At 57.1% G+C, this 18,701-nt stretch overlaps 1 protein-coding gene across 1 annotated transcript in view; it reads right to left on the minus strand.

The window, feature by feature from the left end:
* LOC144241121 (uncharacterized) overlaps window positions 1-18,701 on the minus strand; it is a 61,911-nt gene that overhangs the window by 9,115 nt on the left and 34,095 nt on the right. Inside the window, 12 exon segments of the mRNA XM_077775563.1 lie at window positions 199-377; window positions 4,805-4,930; window positions 5,977-6,091; window positions 6,570-6,637; window positions 9,498-9,570; window positions 11,264-11,447; window positions 12,126-12,258; window positions 12,574-12,664; window positions 15,638-15,764; window positions 16,412-16,505; window positions 17,218-17,287; window positions 17,447-17,671. Of these exon segments, the coding sequence (XP_077631689.1) occupies window positions 199-377; window positions 4,805-4,930; window positions 5,977-6,091; window positions 6,570-6,637; window positions 9,498-9,570; window positions 11,264-11,447; window positions 12,126-12,258; window positions 12,574-12,664; window positions 15,638-15,764; window positions 16,412-16,505; window positions 17,218-17,287; window positions 17,447-17,671 (1,485 nt within the window).

Consider the following 18,701-nt stretch of genomic DNA (forward strand, 5'->3'; position numbering starts at 1 on the left):
CCCCGCAGGCCTCCAGCTCCTCCCCTCAGCCCACCTCCGGGCCCCCACCTGTCCCCCGCTGCTCTTTCTCCCAAAGGCGGCGTGAAACCCTAGCTCTACCTGCCAAGCCTGGTCTTCCCCATCCCTGTCCACCTGGAGAGAGGTCTCCCTGCCCCCCAGTCCCCGGTCCAGGGGCTGCGGGGCTACTCAGGGACGTACCGGGTCTGGAGACTCCTCCACCAGCGAGACTGAGTAGGAGATTAGGCCTGAGAAGTTGGCAGACGGGAACTCTACAGCTTCAACATAGAAGGTTTCCTTCAAGTGGCTCTTGAGTGGGGCAAAGGTATAGGTGTGCTGGCCAGGCCCCAGCAGCACCTCGAAGGTGCTCGAGCTGTCTTCTGAGGAGGAGAGAAGGCACAGGCTGCTGATGTAGCCCGGTGCCCGTCTCCACATCTGGTGGTCAGGGCACCCGCTCCGCCAGGCAGAACAAGATGCTCCCAGTTCCAGAAGAAGAGGAGCTGAGCTGGCTTTTCTGTGTCTGCATTTCTGGGGTTCAGGACTTCATGCACAATCAAGTACTTGTTCCCAAATGAGGGCTACAAACGCTGTTCTCAAAGCCCAATCACACATCAAGGGTCGGGGCTCAGAGGAAGACACCTGCCTTCACGGCGCTCCGTCCACGGGAAAGGCTCATAGGAGGTGGTTCTACGCTTTGGCCAACTCCAGGGAGGAGAGCCTACAAATGCTTAAAGGGGCAAAGGGGAGCCCAGCAGCCTCATCTGACAAGTCAGACAGTAAGTAAGCGCTGGGAAGGCGTCCCGGAGAACGTCTGTGGGACAGGTTAGGCCTCGGAGGGTTTCCCCAAGAAGCCCAGGAAAGTTCCTACCAGCTGTGTGGAGCCCATCTCCTTCTGTCTTCTTAGGTTGTGAAATACAAATCCATGCCCAGCAGAGAGAAGGAAGGGGACCACACACCCTGTGGTGGTCTCTAGTTAATTCAGTCCCCCATCTGTTCCTTCTCCATTTCCAGAGCTCAGCCTGGCCCGAGGCCACCAGGCTTCCCTCCCCAATCCTTGCCCCGAAGCTCATCCTTCTGGCCCGTTCTGATGTGGCTGCCCAGCCCTGACGGCAGCTGTTCCTACTTAGAGCCTCTAGACAGACCCCAAGTCTAGGAAATCACACTCTAGGTTTATTGTGGTCACCACGGCCCCGAACAATCTGGGCTCTGCATCCCCTGCAGACCTCAGGCAGGGCAGGTGCCAGCTGCCTGGGCCTCCAGCTCCAAAGTCACAGGCATGGCTCCCGTTCACCGGCCTCTCGCTCTGGGTCACACTGCCATGGCCCACGTAGGGGCGGGACTTCTCCAAACACACCGCAGCTACCGGCGGGTCTGCAGGAAACCTTACTGGGCCCGCGGCGGCCGGCCCCGGGTGATCTGGTTCCCATTGGCACAGACCAACGGCACCGGCCGCCCCGTGGCCCCCGACAGCAGCTGCTGTGGGCCCAGAACCTTCCACCACCCTGGGGCCCTGGGCCCTCCATGGCCGCTGCACCCAGGGGGTCTCCCCCACAGAGGAGGGTCCCCCGTCTGCCTTGCCGCAGGCCCCTTCTCAGCCACATCGGTTTTTCTGCAGTGGCCTCGGAGGGGCCTGCTCTTCTAGTTGCTGAATTTAAGCAAAGCTAACATTGTGTTGTGGACATACATATGCCAGGAACGATGGAGTCCACCCTCGCGATCCGGGTACGGAGAGAGAAGTGGTGCTTTGTGACCCAGATGGGCCCTTCCTGCCTGTTCCTACCCCGTTCTCAGCTCTGCTACCCTTGACCTCAAGCCACCCTCCAACCCCTGCTTGGTCTGAGGCGGTCTGTCCCTAGCAGGCTGCGAGAGCAGGGGTGAATGCATCCTTCCAGAGCTAGAGGCCCAGCACACAGAGCCCACACGGATTTGAGCTGTGCCTTCTCCTCTACCTTCCATGTACCATGGGGTCTGTTCCTCATCGACACTTCCAGCCCATTCCTTTATCCCTCAAGAATCCTAGTCCCTTTGGGGGCGCCTGAGTGGCTCAGTCGGTTAAGCATCTGACTTTGGCTCAGGTCATGATCTCGTGGTTTCATGGATTCGAGCCCCCCATCGGGCTCTGTGCTGACAGCTCAGAGCCTGGAGCCTGCTTCGGATTTTGTGTCTCTCTTTCTCGGTCTCTCCCCCACTCATGCTCTCTTTAATTTTTAATATTTTTGAAAAAGAGTCCTAGTCCCTTTGAAGGGCATGCCCGCAGAGAACGCCACCTGCCCCCTTCCTTTCTGCACCCGACTGGCACCCTCAGCATCCTCTGTGGACTATTCTAGCACAGGCTGGTCTCCACCGCTACCGTGGCCATTGCTAGTCACACCCTAGACCAGCCCATCCACACAGTCCACTCTCTTGACTTATTGCAATGGACTAGAGCTCTGTCCCACCTCAGATGCCCAGCTCCACACCCACGGCCTGGACATCACCTCTGGGCAGGCTGTCCGCATCCTGTCTTTTTAGCTCACCTAGACTCCCACCTCTGCAATTCTTCAACCCAGCCCCCACCCTGCCTACTGCCGATTCCGTTCTCGTCCCCCNGCCATCCGCTCCCACACCAAGACCTCAACTCTGGTTAAGCCCGATCTGTAAAGCTCTCATGGAGGCACCTGGGTGGCTTAGTCGGTTAAGCATCTGACTCTTGATTTCAGCTCAGGTCGCGATCTCAAGTTTCGTGGAATCGGGTCCTACGTCAGGCTCTCTGCCGTTAGCACAGAACTTGCTTGGGATTCTGTGTCTCCCTCTTTCTGCCCCTCCCCTGCTTGTGGGTGCTCTCTCAAAAATAAAGTTAAAAAATAAAAAAGCTCTCTTGTATCCACACAGTCAGAGGAAACACCATGCTGAGAAGACCCCACGTTAGGAAGTGACCAAACCTCAGAGCCGCTCCCAACACTGCCCGGAAAAACTAGTGTCGCGCTCCCTCACCCCCGTCCATTTGCGCTCCCATTTCTCACATTCTCTTCCTGTCTCCTCCCCCTGAGATGCGCTTCCTCCCCTCCCATCGGGTCAGTGCCCCCTGCAGAGGTGCAATGTTCTAGCATCTTCCGACACCCCCCCTCCATCCCAGCACCCCAGTCACTACCTCCTCCACACGGTCCCCTTGACGGTGGAGTCCTCTGCCATAGACCCACCGCCTGCCCACTTCGCCATGGCTCCCAGCCCCACGGCTCTTAGCAAATCACGAGTGACGGCGATATTGGAAACCCAGATTTTCACCATCGATTTGATCAGCAGCAGCAGCAGCAGCAGTCACCACCGCCGCCACCACAGCTGATCATGGCCCTCACGCAAGGCTGCCTTTCCTTGGTTTCTAGAACTTCAGCTCTGGCTTATCTTTGGAAGTTTCCCCTCAGACTCCTTTGCTCTGTCTTATAAAGAGCTGTGGTTCTCAAACTATGGCCTGCTTCAAACCCTCCTAAGGGTTTCTGGAAATCGCCATGTGCTGTGTATCCCTGCCCGGCCTTTTTAAAATGAGGTTTTAAAAATGTTAAACTCCACTCCCAGCGTGGGGCTCAGACTTACAATGCCGCAATCAAGAGTCACAGGCTCCAGAGGTGCCTGGTCCCCTGTATTGAGTACTTCAAAACAAAACAACCCCTTAATCTCCACTCCCAACACGGGCTCTAACTCCTGACCACAATGTCAAGGGTCACATACTCTACCGACCTAGCCAGCCAGGCACCCCTGGGTGTTTAAGTAAAACCCTAACAGCTTGATAGAGGTGATGGAGGACATGCTTAGCAAGTGATACAAATCACGGCCTCCCTTATCCATTCACGGTGGGCAGCCTGGGGCAGAACGGTCCCCCATGGCCCAATCCAGGCTTACACCCACGCGTCTACCGCTCACTCCCAGCCCGCGTGGGGAGGGACCACATATAACCTACTGCCTTTTCTGGCTAGTCCCACACCACTTCCAAGTTCAGCTGTGGTCTACAGGAGACGAGAGGAGACGGAGCTAGGGCCCCTGAGCACAGGGGAGGAAGCGGCCAAGACCTCCTCTCCAGAGCTGGGCCCCAAGAGACAGTCATTGTATAGATAGCAGAGCATTGCCCAGTCGCCCAGCTGAAGCTGAACTTGGTTTTGGGAGAAGGGAATATACCGGTACGTGCCTCCAGACGCAGCGTTAAACCTCACCTTCAGGAACTTAGAGGCACTGAATGCTAAACCAGCTGAGGTAGATAGAAGACTGGTTTGTTCAAGGAGGACTTGCTGGAGGTGGGCGTGTCCACTTTCTAAGCCACAGCCCACGTGCCTTTGCCTATAGACGGGAATGTGCCACCTGCCTTCCAGGCCACCAGGGCTCCAGGTGGGCGGGGTGGGGGCGTGGTGCTGGGGCAGACATGTTAGAACACACTCCCTCCTTGGCCTCAGAGTTCTGGAAACTTAGGAGGGAGGGGTCTTGGAAGAGGAGGGAGGAAGCACGCTTCTGGGAGGAGTCGCTGGGAAGGAGCTTATCTGATCTGTGTGAGACACTAGCGTCCGGCCAGTATGCATTTCTCCTCTGCAGCCAATCCTGCAGGAGGGGCACCGTCCTCCCCCTCCTGGGGGCAGGTGGCTTGGACGTACCGGGACTCTTAGTCTGTGGAAGCGGCAGCCAGGGAGTCCTAGGGACACGAGTGTGGCCACACCAGACCCCGACCGTCAGCCTGAGGTCCCAGCAGGCCTGTGACAGGGCCGGGCTGGGAGCCACGTGGCTGTGGTGGCCCCTGATGCAGCGGAAATGTAGGTAAAGCTAGAGGCAGTGCCAGGACACTCACTCTGGGGCCGGTAGACTCGGGCCTTCTCCGCCTCTTCCTTGGAGGTGTGGAGAACCAGCCGGTATTTCTTTAAAGTGCAGCTGGGCCCTTGAACGTTCAAGGTCATCTGGGACAGACTCTCTATTTCTGGGCAAGAGACAAGGTAAAGGCTGAGGGGCCTCTGCAGTCAGCACTGCAGAGGCGGAGAGAGGCGGGGAGCCCAGGGCTGGGGCTTGTGGAGCGGAGCACTGGGGACCCCCGGGCTCCCGCTCCGGCCCAGCCCTGCCGCAGGTCTCTGCTACTTGCTCCCCGCGTGGCCACAGGCAACTTGCCTCGCCTGCCACACCTGGGGTCTGCTTTGAGTTAGGACAGCATTTACCTCATGCAGCTGGGGGTGTGCACGGCCCCCGCAAACACCAAGAACAGGGCCTCACACGGCCATTTGAGTGTGGGTTCCCCTCCAGCCTTGGTGTGAACCAGGGCACCCCTTTCTGCTGCCAAGACCTAGACCCTTCACCCCAACCTCAGGTGAGGACCAGATCCAAGACTGCTTTTGCCTGAGACGGTCAGGGATCCTGCCCCAGGTCATGAGAGGGTTTTTAGGAAGAGGCTCGCATACCCCTCATGTGTGTTCGTTTGGATTCAACTTTATGAATGAAGCTGGCTAGGCCGTCCCCATTTTACAGATGGGGACAATGAGACCAGAGAAGTTAACATGCTCAAGTCCACAGCCAGGCGATAACCGTCTGTTATCCAATTATCAGGACCCACAGGGCCAGGTGGCCGCTTTCTTCCTAGTTACAAACGTCAAGCCTCTAACAAGAGACTTTAGGCTCAGGGCATCAAGGTGGCTCAGTTAAGTGTCCTGCTTTGGCTCAGGTCATGATCTCAAGGTTTGGAAGTTCAAGGCCTGCTCTGGGCTCTACTCTGGTATCTCAGGGCCTGGAGCCTGTTTCAGATTCTGTGTCTCCTTCTCTCTCTCTCTCTGCCACTTCCCTGTTTGTGCCCTCGTTCTCAAAAATAAAGAGAAATAGAGAAAGAGGGAGGGAGAGAGCGAGACTGAGACTTTAGGCTCAGAGGGAGACCTCAGCCTAGAATCCGTGTTTGCCGAGGGGTATGGCAGCAAAGCCCCAGGAAAAGCTATAGATCCCACAAAGGTGGCGAGGGTCCCAGGGACAGCGGCCAGTTCTTACCCTCGGGAAAGAACACCTTCGTGGTCTTCTTGTCCACGACCTGGCCCTTGTCGGCAGGGCTGCAATTCACAAGCAGGATGGCACCCCAGCCACTGGGCCCCCAGACCCAGTGTTTCTGCAAAGAGAACAGGAATGCAGATTCAGGAGGAAGCGGGTACATCCTGCTTTCCAGACACGACCCCGCACACTGGGAACAGGGCCAAGACTTTCTCCAGGGGGGCAGGGACCTCTCTGCCAACGCAAGCACCTAACAGAAGAGGGTGAGGTCAGAGGAGCGCGTCAAGAGGAAGGGAGGAAGCTGGTGCAGGTCACAGCTCCTCAGCCAGCCCCAGTGCCTGGGAAGGAGGAACAGAGGCAAATGAGGAGACCCGTCCCATGCGGGGGAGGGGGGTGCAGGGGCTGTTCTAGGCGACCACACCACACAACTAGGCTAGGATGGGGCCCAGCATCGCCACACATTTTTGGGGTTTTTTTGGGAGAGCTAGAAATGGACGTGATCAGTTCCCATTGTATTGCAGGTTTTTTGACTTCAGAGGCTTTAGGAAATCCAGATGGAGTCTGGGGGGCCCGTACCCCTCCCCGGACAGCCTCACCTTAGCCTGCTTGTCGCTGGCCATCTCGACTTGCCCACTGCGGTAGAGGTCCACGTCCAGGGAGACCACTGAAACGAGAGAAATTCACCGCCCCCTAGGCCTGCTGGATGGAGCCTCAACGCAGCAGGTGATCCCCGTGCTGCCTGAGGGGACCAGGGGTGCCCAGCCTTCCAGGCATGCTGACAGCTTTGCAGAAAGTCCCCTCAGAGGCAGACCGCTTCCTGTGATCAAGCCTGGAGGGGACCACGTATCTGTGTGTCTCCCCCAGCCCCCCAGGAACTCACAGAACAATTCCGCCATGGTCCTGATGCCATATCATGCCACTTGGCCTCTACCCAGGTGATGCCTACCTAGAGGGCCCACTCTCCAGCCTTCTGGAGAGCTCTTAGCACTCTAAGACTTAAGAAAGGCTCAATACATGGCAATTCCAAGCCTCTCAGAGTTTAAGGATCCAGGCTCGGCTCAAATACCACCATCAAGGCTCCTCCTCCAGTCTCCACATTCTCCACCTTCTGTCTCTTCCCACCACACGCTGGCCTTGGTGTGCCTTTACCCTGGTTTTATTTTTGTTCATAGCTCTTATCTGATGTGCTAAGTCCCAACTGGAATGTCAGGGCCACGAGAACAGACCACGATGGCTGCATACACTTAGCGCCTGGTATGGATGCTCACGGACCAGATACCTTCTAGGAAGCTGGCTTCAATCTTCAGGAGGTGTGTGCAAGCATGCGCGCACACACGGCGCATGCACGCACCCAACGGTGGCAAGGGGTGAAGAAAGAAGGAAAATGACATCATGTCTGATGGTAGAAATGCCGTGGGAAACAAGGGAGGGATGGGTTTCAGTTTTAGATCAGAGGAGTCCTCCAAACTGAAACGTGAACAGAGCCCTGAAGGAGGCAGAAGAGTGATCGATGTTAAGATTTAGGGAAGAGCAAGTAGAATAGGAAGTGCCAAGTGGCAAGGTCAAAGGTCAAGAGGCCAGTGTGCCCAGAGCAGAAGGGGCACAGGAGAAACAGGCGACAGGTCAGAGGTAGCGGGAGACTAGCTCAGGTAGGTTTTGTGGATAGAGGATGTCAGCTTTGATCCACATGTGCAGAAGGAACAGAAGGCTTTGATCCGTGGAAGCATTATCGGATAGCCTTCTGAAGATATACTGCTCTGGGGGCCAGGTCAGGAGTGGACCCGTAGAGCGGGAAGGACGGCGCAGGAACCCCACCAGGGGACCCTTGCAGGGACCCAAGCAACAGGATGGTGGCTTGGACCAGCCAAGAGCATCGAAGTGGCCTGGGTGTGGATTCCAGCTAACTTTGAGGAAACAGCAGCAAGATTCAGGGCTGGACGTGGGCAGAGGGAAAAGGAAGGGGGACACCCAGGATTGGGGCCCAACCAGCTAGAAGCACAGACCACGGTCCGTTGCAATGGGAAGACCATCGGGAAGGTGGGCACTGGAGGGAGGGAGAGAGAACCAGCTCAGTGTGGGTCCTCCTCAGCCATCTTCCCCAGAAGTAGAACTAGTTCCGCATGGGATAGATTAGCTTGGAGACACATCAGTTAGACACTCAAGAAGTTACACTGGGGCAGCAGATTCCCGAGTCAAGTTGGTGGGAGGCGCTGGATGAGAAGAGTTTGGGGGAGTCCCGTCTGCAGAGCCACAGGACCGGCTCCCTGAGCCCCAAGCACTTCCGCCAGGCGGGGGCAGGTAGCTGGGTGATGAAGGATCCAGAATGACCTGAGAAGGAACAGCCAGCTGGGTAGGAAGAAAACAGAGTGCAGGGTCCCTGAAAGGTCAGTAGAATGCGTCAAGAAAGGGTAACCCATCGTATGAAAGCTGCAGACAGGTCAAGGCAGTAGAAGACCGAGCAGGCCACTGGGCTTAGTGAAGTAGAGGTCATTCGGGTCCTCCCTAAGGGCAGTGGGGAGTCAGACTTGAGAAGGTACCAGAGAAAAGGGAAGACACACAGATGGTGCAAGGTCGGGGAGTGGAGCTCAAAGAAGACGCAGAAGCAGATTTAGGAGAGATCTCATTCCTTAAGAGAATAGGCAGCACAGCCTCCTCCCATTAAGTGAATGGATGGGATAGCAGAGCGCCCGGGCGGCTCAGTCGGTTAAGCTTCCGACTTCAGCTCAGGTCATGATCTCAAGGATCAGGAATTCAAGCCCCGCGTCGGGCTCTGTGTTGACAGCTGGGAGCCTGGAGCCTGCTTCAGATTCTGTGTCTCCCTCTCTCTCTGACCCTCCCCTGTTCACAGTCTCTCAGAAATAAACATTAAAAGGGGCGCCCGGGTGGCTTAGTTGGTTAAGCCTCCGACTTTCGCTTAGGTCATGATCTCGTGGTTCGTGGGTTCGAGCCCCACGTCGGGCTCTGTGCTGACTGCCAGCTCAGAGCCTGGAGCCTATTTCAGAGTTTGTATCTCCCTCTCTCTCTGACCCTCCCCTGCTCATGCTGTCTCTCTCGCTCTCCTAGAAATAAAAATTTTAAAAAATAAACATTAAAAAAAAGTGGAGGGGATAAGCTTGTTCTGGGATGATCCAGAAAAGAAATGGAGGAAGGGTAGTGGCTTCCTATGGCAGCAAGTTGCTGAAGGAAGGCTCTGAATGAGAGGGGAAAGGATCGAACGTGAGAATTAACCACGCACCAGACACGCCACCAGCCGTACCCCCGGGAGGCAGGAGGAGGTGCTGGCCATGAGTAGCTGCGGAAGACGAGGGAGCCCGGGGAACCTCGAGGGGGCCTGGGGAAACTCCCAGGTCTGCTCTCTGAGAACGAGGTCAGCAGTGACGGAGCTTTGAGGGACTGTGTGAACGGGCATGCTGGGTGAACCCATCCAGGACTGGTGGGAGACTCACTATGGCCGGGAGAGCCCCTCCCCTCCCCCTGCTGCTGCAAAGCCCACCCCTCTTCGCCTGGGGTGGGAACACACTCACCAATACCAGTGAGGCAGAGCACAGCCGTGGCCACAGGGACTTCCTCATCAGGCAGATAGTAAGAGACCAGAACCTGTGGAGACAGCAGCCAGAACCCACGGGAGGGACGGGGAGGGGAACCCATGGGAGGGACCAGCCATTTGACTTTGGTCTCCTGTTCCAGCTTCTGAGGTCTGGGAGCTAGGGCAGGGTCCCAGTGCGGTCTAGAACCTGCCACGACCCCGCCAAGCACTTCCACATGGAGGCCTCACCGCCCCCATCCAGTGGGCTCTACCCCAAGGGCAGAGAGATCAAGGCCCTCGATCAGGAAGGGGCCGCACAAGATTGAAGTTCCAGGCTGTCTCCAGAGATCAAGATTTAGAGGACACTCCCCGTCCCCCAACTACGCACTTGTGCAACTGCTGGCCCACCTGGTGCCCCCGAGATGGCCGTGGGCCAGCAGCATCTCCCAGCTGTGAACCGGCCCACTCAAAAGGAAGTAGGACACCCGGGGTGGGGGCTGGAATTCGAACCCAGTCTTTCCCACATCCTGTACCGAGTTTCCAGAGGGGCCTTTCTACTTTAGGCAAAGACCTGCCCTTCGGCCACGGCCTGGGCCACAAAGGCTCATCACAAACCAGAGAACTAACCAGTGGCCGGGGCCGTACTCTCACGCCTGTGACCCACCGCCTGCTCCTAAATGGAAACTTCGGTCCTCCGAGGTCCAGCCTCTCTCCTGGCGCTGCTAGAGGCTGAGGCCCGGGCAGAGAGCGCTTCTCTGGTCCTCTGGGCCCAGCCTGGATACACCCCGGTCCTGAATCTTACCTGGGAGGCACGCTGTGCCGGAGCGCGCTACCCGCTTCCGAGGGAGCCCCCTGCCCCCGGCACAGAGCACAGAACGGGGTGTGCACTGCCCACCTGTCCTCTGCCAATTACCAGCGGACCACGCCGTGCGGCCGAGCGCCCTCATCCTGAGCGGCCTCACCTGTGCTCGCACCCTCACCTCACATCGAGTCACCTGGAGGGAGTGGCGCCCCACAGGAGCCAGGGACTCGCCCTGGAGGCAGACTTAATTGGCAGGGGGTGTGGCCTGCGTGGGGAGCATTACCAAGTCTCTGCTGGTTCCAATCAGCCTGGAGCACAATCAGCTGCTGTCNGTGAACCCCCCCAGTGCCCCCAGGGTCGCATTGGGGAGACTGAGTGCCCAGAGAAAGAGCACGGTCTCAGGCTCAAATTCTAGGTCTGCCCCACTCTAGCTATGTCATGGAGGTCGAGCACACTCTCTGTGCCTCAGTTTCCTTGTGCGGAAGAGGGGAAAGGCCGATCTCTTGAAAGGCGATTCAATACCCAGTAGACATCATGCATTTAATACACGTTAGCTCTTAAGGTTCGTGAAGACCTCCACACCCAGACCAGCCTGGGTCAAAAAGCCCAGTGGAGTTGTGCGGCTAAAAACCTTTGAGCCGGACTTTAAGAGCAGCTAGTGTGGAAGCTAGCGGGGTGTTGTGGTCAGGAGTGCACAGGGCGAAGACAGACGTGCTTGAACTTGAGTCCCGGTTCCGCGGATCACTGGCTTGGGCAGGGCACTTCCTCACCCGGTGAGTCTATCTGCCTGTCTGTATAATGGGTTCACGGGCTGCCCACCTCGCAGGTTTGAGCAGCCATTGAACGTCATGCCAAACACCTGCACGGCATTTGTCACGGACTCTGGGCGGACGGAGCACCAGCCTTCAGGAGGGAGCACCCTCCCCTGGGGGATTCCCCCTCACCCCCACCCCCAGGCTTACCTTGTCACCATCGGGGGCAGAGCTGGGGGAGATCATATTCACCAGGACGTCCATGGGATCAGACAGAGGCCACCGGGTCATGGCCGTCTCCTCCTTGGTCATTAACGGGGACGTGTTGTGGACGCTAACCAGGACCCCCGGAGAGCCACTGACGGTGAAGGACTTGCATTTCTCCGGGGCACACCTGCTTGGCCCGACCAGGAGACAGACCCTAGGGCCCAAGGATCTCAGGGGGTGGCCCCTCACCCTCTCTCTCCTTAGGGCACCTTGGTGGTTCTCACACAATGTCAGCCTCACTCCCACTGGCCCCCACTGCAAGGAGCCTGGTCCTCCCTCCCACGGAGGCTCTAGAAGTTACCAAAGCTGCATCTTATTTATAAACCCACGAAGGGAGGAAAGGTTTGTCTGAGCCAGAAGGGATCCCTAGAGGGGAAGAAACGTGAGCTAGGCCGGGGGGCGGGGAGGCCATGCTGGGACCCGGGGAAGACCTAGCCTCTCAAGAGCAAGCCCCCCACAACTAAGGCTCCAGTTTACAGGAACCCCCCTCACTTAATCCTTACGGCCTCCTGGAGAGCCAGCCCCACCCCTATTTCACAGGCAAGGGGACAGAAGGGGCAAGGCACTTGTTTCTCTAAGGTCCTACAGCCCACGCGGGGCAGAGGCAGGATTTAGGTCAGAATCCTGCAGAATCAGGACTAGGAGGCCCTTAGAGACCAAACCCGGCTCCCCGAGATGAGGCAGGACCCAAAGAGGCAGAGAAGGGAGGTGACCTCCGCCCCCCACACAGTCTAGGGCCAACCCCCGACACGGGGGCCGAGCACCAGCCTCCCTGCCCAGACCCACCCCCCAGGCAGCTCCGCACCCGCTGAGATCCAGGTAGATTTCCATGCCCAGCACACAGAGGGCACGGACAGGGCCGTCCAGTGACAGGTGGATGATGCTCTGGAAGGACATGGCGCGGCCCTCCAGGCTGGCCGCCCGTATGACAGCCCTCGCTCGGCACAGCAGCCTCAGATAACCCCGGAGTTGCCCCGCGGCCCTCCCCCCTTATGGGCTCAGGGCCTCTCCGCCCCCCTCCTTGTTAAGGCTTCAGCAGCTGCCCAGGTGTGACTGATTTTCTCCATAGAGACTTGCGGATGGGGACTGGGGGTGGGGTGGGGTCTAAGCCCCGGCATCACTAATTAGCCATGCAGCTGATTAATCAGGGCATCTGAGGCTGCTCCTTAGGCCTCTGGCCTTCAGCTGAGAGCAAGAGGGGTGCTGGGGAGCGGGTGTGGGGGGCTGGGCAATCCGGGCGCTGTAGGACTGACTCAGATGGAAGCCGTCGGGGGTGAGCATCTGCAGGAGTGTGTGGGGCGACATCGCTGGGCTCAGGGGCCTCCGCTCTAGGGCAGGAGTATCCTGGAAACAGAGGAGGCGAGCCCGGCAAAGTGCTGGACTAGTGTTTCTCAGACCGTGGTGCCTGCAAACCCGATCGGGAGGCTTGTTAACATTACAGATGCCTGGACCTGGCAGGTCCGGGGTGTGTGGCCCAGCCACCAGGCGACGAGGGGGCGCTCCTTGTCCGTGTCGGCAGCTCCCAGAGGCAACATAGCGAGTGCCGGGGGAATGCGTGGATGCAGGAGCCCTGGCTGAGCCTGGTTCTCCAGCTGTCCCCCGTCTCCCCTGAGCTCACCCGGCAAAGGACTCCTGCTCCGGCCCAAGGGACTTACCAGCCGACGTTAAAGCTGTGCACATTTCATGTTTTATGTCAAGGTTACGGTCATTCTTGAACAGGTGCCACACTCATATGGCTCCAGGTTCAGAGGGGCTGTGCCCTTCCTGCTCTCTCACCCACCTCGTTCCGGGTGGAGGCAGGACCAAGCACACATGCGTGCATACTCTCCCCCCTCCTCGTTTTTATGTAAATACTACGTGGTGCCCATATCTTGCTGTCTGCATGTCATAGTGCGACTTGGGGAGAAGTTCTTCCCGGCAGCATGTGGAAAGCATCCTTACCCTTTCCTATGGCTCCGTGGTACCCCACACAGGGCCACACCGTTATATGTGGACGTATTTGTCTGCCGGTTTTTGCCCTGACACACGGACGCTGTGACGTGTGACCTGGGTGTAACAGCACAGGGCGCGGAGGCTGGGTCCTGAGCGAAGACCGCTCAGTCGGCCAGGCTTGTTAAATTCAGGACTTAAAAGAAGAAATCTCCGGGCGCCTGGGTGGCTCAGTCGGTTAAGCGTCCGACTTCAGCTCAGGTCACGATCTCATAGTTCGTGAGTTCAAGCCCCATGTTGGGCTCTGTGCTGACAGCTCAGAGCCTGGAGCCTGTTTCAGATTCTGTATCTCACTCTGTCTCTGCTCCTCTCCTGCTCACGCTGTCTCTCTCTCTCTCTCTGTCTCTCAGAAATAAAACATTAAAAAAAAAAGAAATCAAAAAGGAGAAATCTCCCTCTTTGGATGCCTTGCGCATGCAGCATAACTATGGGGGCGCTTTATTTAGGGGACTCTTAGAGGCAGCGGGTGGGCCAGGAAGACCCTGCAGGTCCTTCTGGTTGGGCTAAAAGCAGCAAAATTAAACAGGCAGGATGTGCTCAGCCCCTACACACTCTCACCCACACCGCCCACCTGCCAGCCCGTCGCTCACACACAAGTGGCTGGAGGGAGGGGGCAGTCGTACGAGGGCGAGGGCTGGTCGCTGAGGGCTGGGCTCTGCATTCTGGCACCACACAGCTTGGGAACTCTGTTCCCCACTTGCCCGGAGGGGAGCCCCGCCTTGTGCCAGGGTTCTGAGCACGGTGAGGGCCGAGTACCCTCAGCCTGGAGGATGGAGCCCCCTCTGGGCACGGAAGGGACTTGGAGAGATCTAGAGTGGATCCTGCTTCCTCTCCAGGGGCTTCCTGGTCACCGCTGAATCTCCAGGACCCACAAAAGCATCCTGGACATAGTAGGTGCTCAATAAATTCTTGTGGTGCCTATGACTGTGTGATCCCTGCCACCCTCAAAAAGATAAGTGAGTGTGCTCGGGGCGCCTGGGTGGCTTAGTCGGTTAAGCGTCCGACTTTCCGACTTTCGCTTAGGTCATGATCTCGCGGTTTGTGGGTTCGAGCCCCACGTCGGGCTCTGTGCTGACTGCCAGCTCGGAGCCTGGAGCCTGTTTCAGTCTGTGACTTCCTCTCTCTCTGACCCTCCCCTGCTCACGCTGTCTCTCTCTCCTAGAAATAAATAAAACATTTAAAAAAAAAAAAGATAAGTGAGTGTGCTTCCAGCCAAACCAAGCCTAGTTTACCTAGGTTTGTTTACCTACACTCCCATGGCTCCCTACCTGCTGGCTCCACAAAGACGGCTCCCTTGGCTTCTCAGTGAGGCTCCCTCACCACTCAGGTATCCAGGGTTCGTGGTCACTTTAGGTCACTCTGGTGGATACCTGACCCCTTCAGGACGCAGGTGCTCCCTCCCCCGGCTGCTCACAGCAGACACCCCTCCCGGAATTGCCCACGGCAGGTTCCCAAGGCTGTGTCTCCTCTTTGGGGGAAGCTTCCTCCACTGTTGGGAGACAGGCTGCTTGTTTTAATTCAGGACAACTCTGAGGGCCTATCCCGGCCCCGGGGCATCCCGTGTTTTACCCAAAATCTGCCCACCACATCCCCGTGCATCGTCCTCTGCTGCCCCTCCCCCTGCCCTCCCCCACGCGGTTCCCCAGGGCGCCCTCCAGGTCCCCACCCGCCACCTCCCGGGCACACCTCCCTCTCCGAATCCGTTTTTGGAAACCAGACATAAGACAGTCACCAGACAATTTCAACTCAGAAGTTCAAAAGTCGAAGCCCACACAAAAGAGAACCCTCCGACGTGGTTTTACAAGATTCGATCTGCCCCCACGAAACAAGAAATGATAATGATGTGGCATGACAGGTATTAACCAACACTGTAGTGCTGATTGTCTTGCTGTATATAAGTGTATCAGGTCAACACGGTGTACCCCCTAGCCTTGCATGATATTATGGTCTGTTCGATCTCAAGTTTTTCAAAAGTTACGCCTTATCCCTTCCCACCCCCCCTCCCCGTCAGGGTTTAACTCAGGTGCAAAGCTTGGAGCTGTGGAAAAGGGATGCTTTGCTTCTCTCTGCCTCTTCCACCTACCGTGGCTGGAAACGGTGGTTCTTAACCTGTGGGGCGTTAACTAACGGCCCCCAGAAGATGTCAGGGTCCTAATCCCTGGAGTCTGTGACCACGAGCCCTTGAGATGGGGAGATTATTCCTGGTTTTTCTGGTAGGACCCTAAATGCAATGACAAGTGTGTTTATAAGAGAGAGGCAGAGGGAGATTTGACACCCTGGCCCTTCACAGAGGCTCCCATCCCCCAAGAGTGGCCGGGGGAGGCTCACCTGCACCTGTCTTGGCGCCAAGGTCTGCTTCAGCCACCAGCTTGTCCCTCGGTCCTCCTGCAGCCCCAGCAACACAGCAAAACGTTTAGCTTCTGTCTGCTGAGCTGGGCGGCTGCCCCAGGCTGCCCTAAGGGTCAGGTTTGGAGACAACCTCACACCGACATCCCCTTGTGCACAGTCCTTTTTCTGGTCCATAGAAAACACTGGTACATCTTTTGCCCCAGCAATTCTGGAGGGGAAGCAACTGGCTGTCGTCAGAGGAGTGCGTTTTGACCCAGGTTTCTTTGGGTCCCTTTCTCCATAGTGTGAGGGAGGTGGCTTTGGACGCCCTCCCCTTCCACTGTCCTATGTCCTCCACGAGCACATGAAAACTATCTCTGGTGTTTTCTGAGCATCTCAGACTCTATGGAGCCAAGAGCTGGCCTCAATTTTTATTTATTTTATTATTTTTTAAAGTTTATTTATTTATTTTTGAGAGACAGAGAGAAAGGGAGAGAGAATCCCAAACAGGCTCTGTGCTGACAGCGCAGAGCCTGATGCGAGGCTCAAACTCTCGAACTGCAAGATGATGACCCAAGCTGAGATGGAGAGTTGAACACTTAATGGGCTGAGCCACCCAGGCGCCTCCACCCCCCCACCCCCCAGCCTTAATTTGTAAAATCTCAAGTCATCAGGTTTTATTTTCTACAGAGGAACCTAAACCTCTAAGTCAGGGTCATTAAAAAAACCAGACACAAAGGACACAGAGGGGACTAATGACTTCATGGCACGAACCGCCGGCTCCTGCCACCGGCTGCACCCTGCTCTCGGTAGCCTGGGGACAGCGTGAAACCAGCTCCCCGGGCTGCTTGGAACGGACACAACACATCTAAGGGACGCAGAGAATGCGCTGGTGTCTGGATGTCTTTCACGTAACAGGGGAATCCTTATGCCACCCCCCCTCCCCCGGGGTTCTTCCGTCACCTGTCTGTTCCCTTTTCCTCAAAGGACATCGGGGTCAGGAATGCGATTCCTGGCCCCACCTCTGCCCTCGGCACTGTGTGCACATCCCTTTGGGGTCATGGAGAAGCTGGAGGCTGATAGGACCGTCCCCGCCTCTGCGCCCACAATCCAACCTACTTTCTGTAATTTTCTTCATCACGAGATGCACAGCTGTGGTGTATATCTTACACACACACACACACACACACACACACACACACACACACACACTAGTGCAAATAAGCAAAAGAGCCAGGATGTTCCCAGCCGGCTGTTTGGGAACTGACTTCAATTCTGCCAGGAGGAAGGACGTGCTGCCTACTCAGGGGGGCTCAGGCCTCCTCCCCACCCCACCCCCCATCCTTCTCCCTCAGAGTCACCGTGGGAGCTTAGGATCAGCTAGGCTCAGATCACAGAAGATTTCATAGACCATGTACAGCCATGGGAGAAAAAGACACATGGCCTTCAGCATTTCCTGGAGCACCTTCAAGTCTGTAACATTCAGTTTGATCATGACAATGGGTGAATGCAGAAATGATAGCAATGACAGCTTGACCTCGCTTACAAAGCAATTATAAAACTTTATTGCGGCATCTCACAGCAGAGCAGCGCCTGCAATGCCAGGACTATCTTGGGGTCTTCCAAGTGGGGTGGCGGGGTGTGGGGGGGCTAAGGGGCCAGGGCACAGCAGAAGTAAGGAAGCAAGCCGCTGCCGGGAGGGCGGCCACACCCAGGGAGCCAAAATGTCCCTAAGAGCTCTTGCGATGCCACACTGCAGGGGACCAGAGCTTCTAGCCAGGACAGCAGTGGGGGATGGGCTCAGGGCACCATGTGCCACCACTTGAAGGAGAAGGGCTGCCGGCGCACGTTGGTGCCGCAGTGCACCTCCCCGTGCCGCACGTGGTAGGCGTAGAAGTCGTCGATGAAGGTGCAGTGGAGGCCCAGCGGCTCCAGCAGGGACCGCACCTTCTCCTCCAGGCAGCAGCGCCCGTTGATGATGGGCCCGAAGGGCTTGGGGATGCCCAGGTGCTCCCCCAGCACCAGCATGTTCACCTGCGAAGATGCGGGGTCCTGGGTCAGGGGCGCCAGCGTGCAGCCCGCATCACCATCTGCCAAGGGTCCCCCTTTCCTTCTGACCTTCAGAAACAGCAGCCCCACTTCGCAGATGGGGAAACCGAGGCCCAGGCAGGTCAAGTGGGCTACCCAGTCCAGGCCTTAGACCCAAGTCTGTCAGAGACTCCAGGACCCATGTCCTTCCCCAACTGTAGCCTTCTGGAAAAGTCTCTATTACTCAAGGTCCAGCTCAAATGGCACCACCTTTGTGAAGCCACCCATGAGCCCCCGAACTGCGGCAGTCAGTGCTCCTCCTCAGTGCTCACCCGGCTGCCAGCCTGGCGCCTGGCATAAAGGAGGCACTTAGTAATTATCTGTTGAATGGATGAATAAATGACTACCTTTCTGGTAGCACTCTCATGTAAATGACCATTTCCTCCCCTATCTTGGAAGGTGAGAAACGACAATGATTTTGACTCCAGGCCAACATGGGTTGGCTCCAGCCCTGCTACTCAATAGCTGTGTGACCTTAGGCAAGTCACTTTGCCTCTCTGAGATGCATCAGCAAAATGAGCCCAAACACATTGCCGTTGCCATGACAATTCGATGCCACGCTCATGGGGCACCGTGCTGGCATGGAGTAGGTGCGGAGTCAGTCTCCAGGGCTCAGGGGTCCTGGGAAGGCACGTCACTCTCTGTCACCATGCAGACGCAGCTCATGCTGGGTGTCCCGCGCCCTGAATCTCTCCACCTGTCCCACATCCACGCCGTCCCCCTTCCCACCGTGGGCTCCTGGGGGTGAGTCAGGGTGCGTGCTCAGGCTCCCTCCAGGGCCTCGAACCACCCAGTGCTGCCCACGACTTCACCTGCGAGGCCTCATCCTCAGCTAACGGCATCAGCCGGCTTTCCTGCCTGGTTGGGCGACAGCAAGAAAAAAATTGCTCGGCGCCAAGGAACTGAATTCAAGGTGCCCCTTCCTGCTTGTTTTTCGGCCACAGAACCTCTTCTTCTAAATAAAATCTGCTGCAGC

Source organism: Crocuta crocuta, unplaced genomic scaffold, assembly GCF_008692635.1.
Source record: "Crocuta crocuta isolate KB4526 unplaced genomic scaffold, BGI_CrCroc_1.0 scaffold127, whole genome shotgun sequence".
Taxonomy (NCBI): domain Eukaryota; kingdom Metazoa; phylum Chordata; class Mammalia; order Carnivora; family Hyaenidae; genus Crocuta; species Crocuta crocuta.